The sequence below is a fragment of the Mesoplodon mirus genome (assembly GCF_964341445.2).
Source record: "Mesoplodon mirus genome assembly, chromosome: X".
NCBI classification, from domain to species: Eukaryota; Metazoa; Chordata; class Mammalia; order Artiodactyla; family Ziphiidae; genus Mesoplodon; species Mesoplodon mirus.
Window position 1 is genome coordinate 96,142,461 of NC_138981.1, and position 1,337 is coordinate 96,143,797.

The 1,337-nt window shown below is 41.7% G+C and overlaps 1 protein-coding gene across 1 annotated transcript; it reads left to right on the plus strand.

The window, feature by feature from the left end:
- Window positions 1-756: 756 nt before the first annotated feature.
- On the plus strand, window positions 757-1,026 carry SERTM2 (serine rich and transmembrane domain containing 2; the record flags this gene model as incomplete). Its single annotated transcript, XM_082609432.1, has 1 exon — window positions 757-1,026. One exon carries the CDS (start codon window positions 757-759, stop codon window positions 1,024-1,026), a length of 270 nt encoding a protein of 89 aa, XP_082465558.1.
- Between the last annotated feature and the right edge of the window lie 311 nt (window positions 1,027-1,337).

Genomic DNA, 1,337 nt, shown 5'->3' on the forward strand with positions numbered 1-1,337 from the left:
TTATTGTTGTTTTTGATTTTCAGGAAAATAAATCTGTTGAAGAATTTTAAGAGTCAAATCTTCTGAGCCTAGATCTACTGCTGTCTGCACCTCTGAGACCTCCTCCATCTGAGAATTACCAGGTCTGACAACACTTTCCCTCCAGCCTACAGTGAGGGATGTCAACAGAACTGTAGAAAAGTCACATCCTCTAGACTTCCAACCCTCAAGCTGTGGCAGCTGGAAAGAAACCTTACAAGTGCCATCCCTATGGGGCATTCAGAAAGACTAGAAGCCTAAAAACTCAGATATGCTGAGCCTGAAATATACAAAAGCTTTTAGAAAGTCTCCCCACCGAAGAATCCAATTAAACTCACATAATTAATGCACACATTTAGATGAGCTGTAGATAAAATAGAGCTCTTTCTCCCTCTACCAAAAGACAGGAAAAGTCCGATTTAGTACTCAGACATTCTGGTCTCCATACCAGTATTATAAAGCAGTTTCACCATATTTATTTTAATCAGTATATGAGTAGGACTGTGGAAAGTAAAATATTTTATTTATATTTTTTAAAAAATGATTAAGAAGTTCTGATAAAAAACTATTTGGGAGGGGGATGCTTGTGCACTACTGACTTGGCTCTGGTTGTGATTGCTTTGTGTATGAGATTGTTAGAACACCTCCAGCATATTCAGAGACAGCCTAAGTGACTGTGGAATGCCTCAAGGGCAATAGAAATCAAATAGAAATAGGTACCAACTCAAGTCTTAAGTGATGACGGAGGTGCATTTCAAGTACCATGGGAATCTCACTGGGCGGGCCCATTTCCCCACCCTGGCAACAGAGGTTGACACTACTTCAGAGAAGTATTCCAACCTGTATATGTATGTGGGCTTATTCCTGAGCCTCCTGGCCATTCTCCTCATCCTGCTCTTCACAATGCTCCTTCGGCTCAAACATGTCATCTCACCCATCACCGAGAGCACAGAAAGTGTTCCTCAATTTACAGACGTAGAGATGCAGAGTCGAATCCCCACTCCTTAGTCAGGAAGAAAGTGAGCTTTAATGGATCTCAGTGAACCCTTGTATGTTGATGTCCAGGAAAGCTGACTTTGTTGCATGTAGCTTCCCACGTAGGAAATCAACAAGTTGTTCACTTAACAAGTTGTTCATGTTTTCTCTATGTTATTCTTTATCTTGACTCTGCTTGTGGGATATCTAAGAGGTTTGACTCATTCCTTGCCAGGAATATAGGAAATGGCAGCTGGTTGGGAGGGCAGGTTTCCATGGTAACCAAAGAGAGCCTGGGCCTTGAGCAAACCTCAGACTGCAGAAATTCACATGCAGCTGTTGTA